Here is a 1,462-nt window from a genome sequence, read left to right as displayed (position 1 = left end):
ATATATATACATATATATATTGTATGTATGTATGTATATATATATATATACATATATACGTATATACATACATACATACAAACATACATACATATATATATATATATATATATAGACATGTATATATATGCATATACGTATACTTGCCTGTTCTGTTCGATCTACTGAATGTGTGTTGTCGACCGTATCCGGATATACACATGGATTACCATCTCTTTAAAGCGTTAAGATCGTCTAAAACCCATATGCCATACCAATACTGTTGTCGCACAGCTAATGGACACATACGAGAGAGAGATTGTAAATGATCTAGAAACATCCCTCACCAAGGACAGTGCGCGTATCAGCAAAACGCTAATGCAGGCCGAGATATTGACAGGGGACTTCCATGCGGCGCATAAGCGATACGAAGCCATTCTGGAGGAGAAGAAAAATACGTATATTAAAAACCTGGCCTGGGTGTGTGGAATGTAAAGTTGTTTATTAAAGTATATATATATATGTATATATTGTGCTTATACATACTGTATATATCATATATATATATATAATATGCACAATATATACATACATATATATATATTTATATGATATATACAGTATGTATATGCACAATATATATATATACATGTATAATATGTATATCTATATATGTATATGTATATGTATGTACATATATATATGTAAATTTCTCCCACGGTTGCGTTCCTATTCTCTCTTGCCTGTAGCTTCGGCTGTATGCATGTTTGCGTATCTGCACCTCTATTTTGACCCCCACAGTTGCACATAAAACAATTCAAATGCGGAAACATAAGTTTGAATGACAAATGCTATCTATATCACTTGCATGCTCGTGGTCTATGTGTAAGGGCCGTATTCTCTCACACTGACAGTTTCCATTGAGTACCTGGTGCGCCTCGGCCACTTGAATGTTGCACTGAATTCTTTTTTCAATAACCAACACGAGCATTAATTAAACTAAACATACAACCCTACAACCCTAAACACAAAACCTTATGCCGTACATCGTAACACTTGCAGGAAAAAGAGCAGAAGGCGCTGGGCAATACAATCCCCATAATTGAAGAGCCCAAGGACGAATATAAAGCAGATGAGGAGTTGGAATGGCTCACCAAACGGAGTCTTCCGCCCAACCCCACACCGGCACAATTATGTATGTGTAGCTTGATAGCGATTGCAGTTTCACATCAACTTGTATATATATACATATATAGATACGTATATGTATATGTATATTTATATGTGTATGTGTATGCGTATACGTATTTATATGTATATGTATATATAAATATATATATATATATACATCCCCTATATATATGTATATGTCTATGTATATTTAAGTATAAATATACACTTACATATACATGTACATATGTGTATATATATACATATATATACATATATATTTATAGATATACATATATATAGATATATTATA

General features: G+C 32.6%; 1 protein-coding gene across 1 annotated transcript; it reads left to right on the top strand.

Annotated features, from left to right (window-relative positions):
• Positions 1 to 265: 265 nt before the first annotated feature.
• On the top strand, positions 266 to 1,174 carry SARC_16071 (hypothetical protein; the record flags this gene model as incomplete). The annotated part of the gene is made up of 2 exons (XM_014289819.1): positions 266 to 459; positions 1,042 to 1,174. Coding segments are annotated over exons 1-2 (316 nt in total), but the record flags the coding sequence as incomplete, so codon positions are not given.
• Positions 1,175 to 1,462: the final 288 nt, after the last annotated feature.

This window comes from Sphaeroforma arctica (genome assembly GCF_001186125.1).
Source record: "Sphaeroforma arctica JP610 unplaced genomic scaffold supercont1.7293, whole genome shotgun sequence".
Taxonomy (NCBI): domain Eukaryota; class Ichthyosporea; order Ichthyophonida; genus Sphaeroforma; species Sphaeroforma arctica.
The sequence above is the reverse complement of the archived record's forward strand: the minus strand, read 5'-3'. Positions and strand labels throughout refer to the sequence as shown.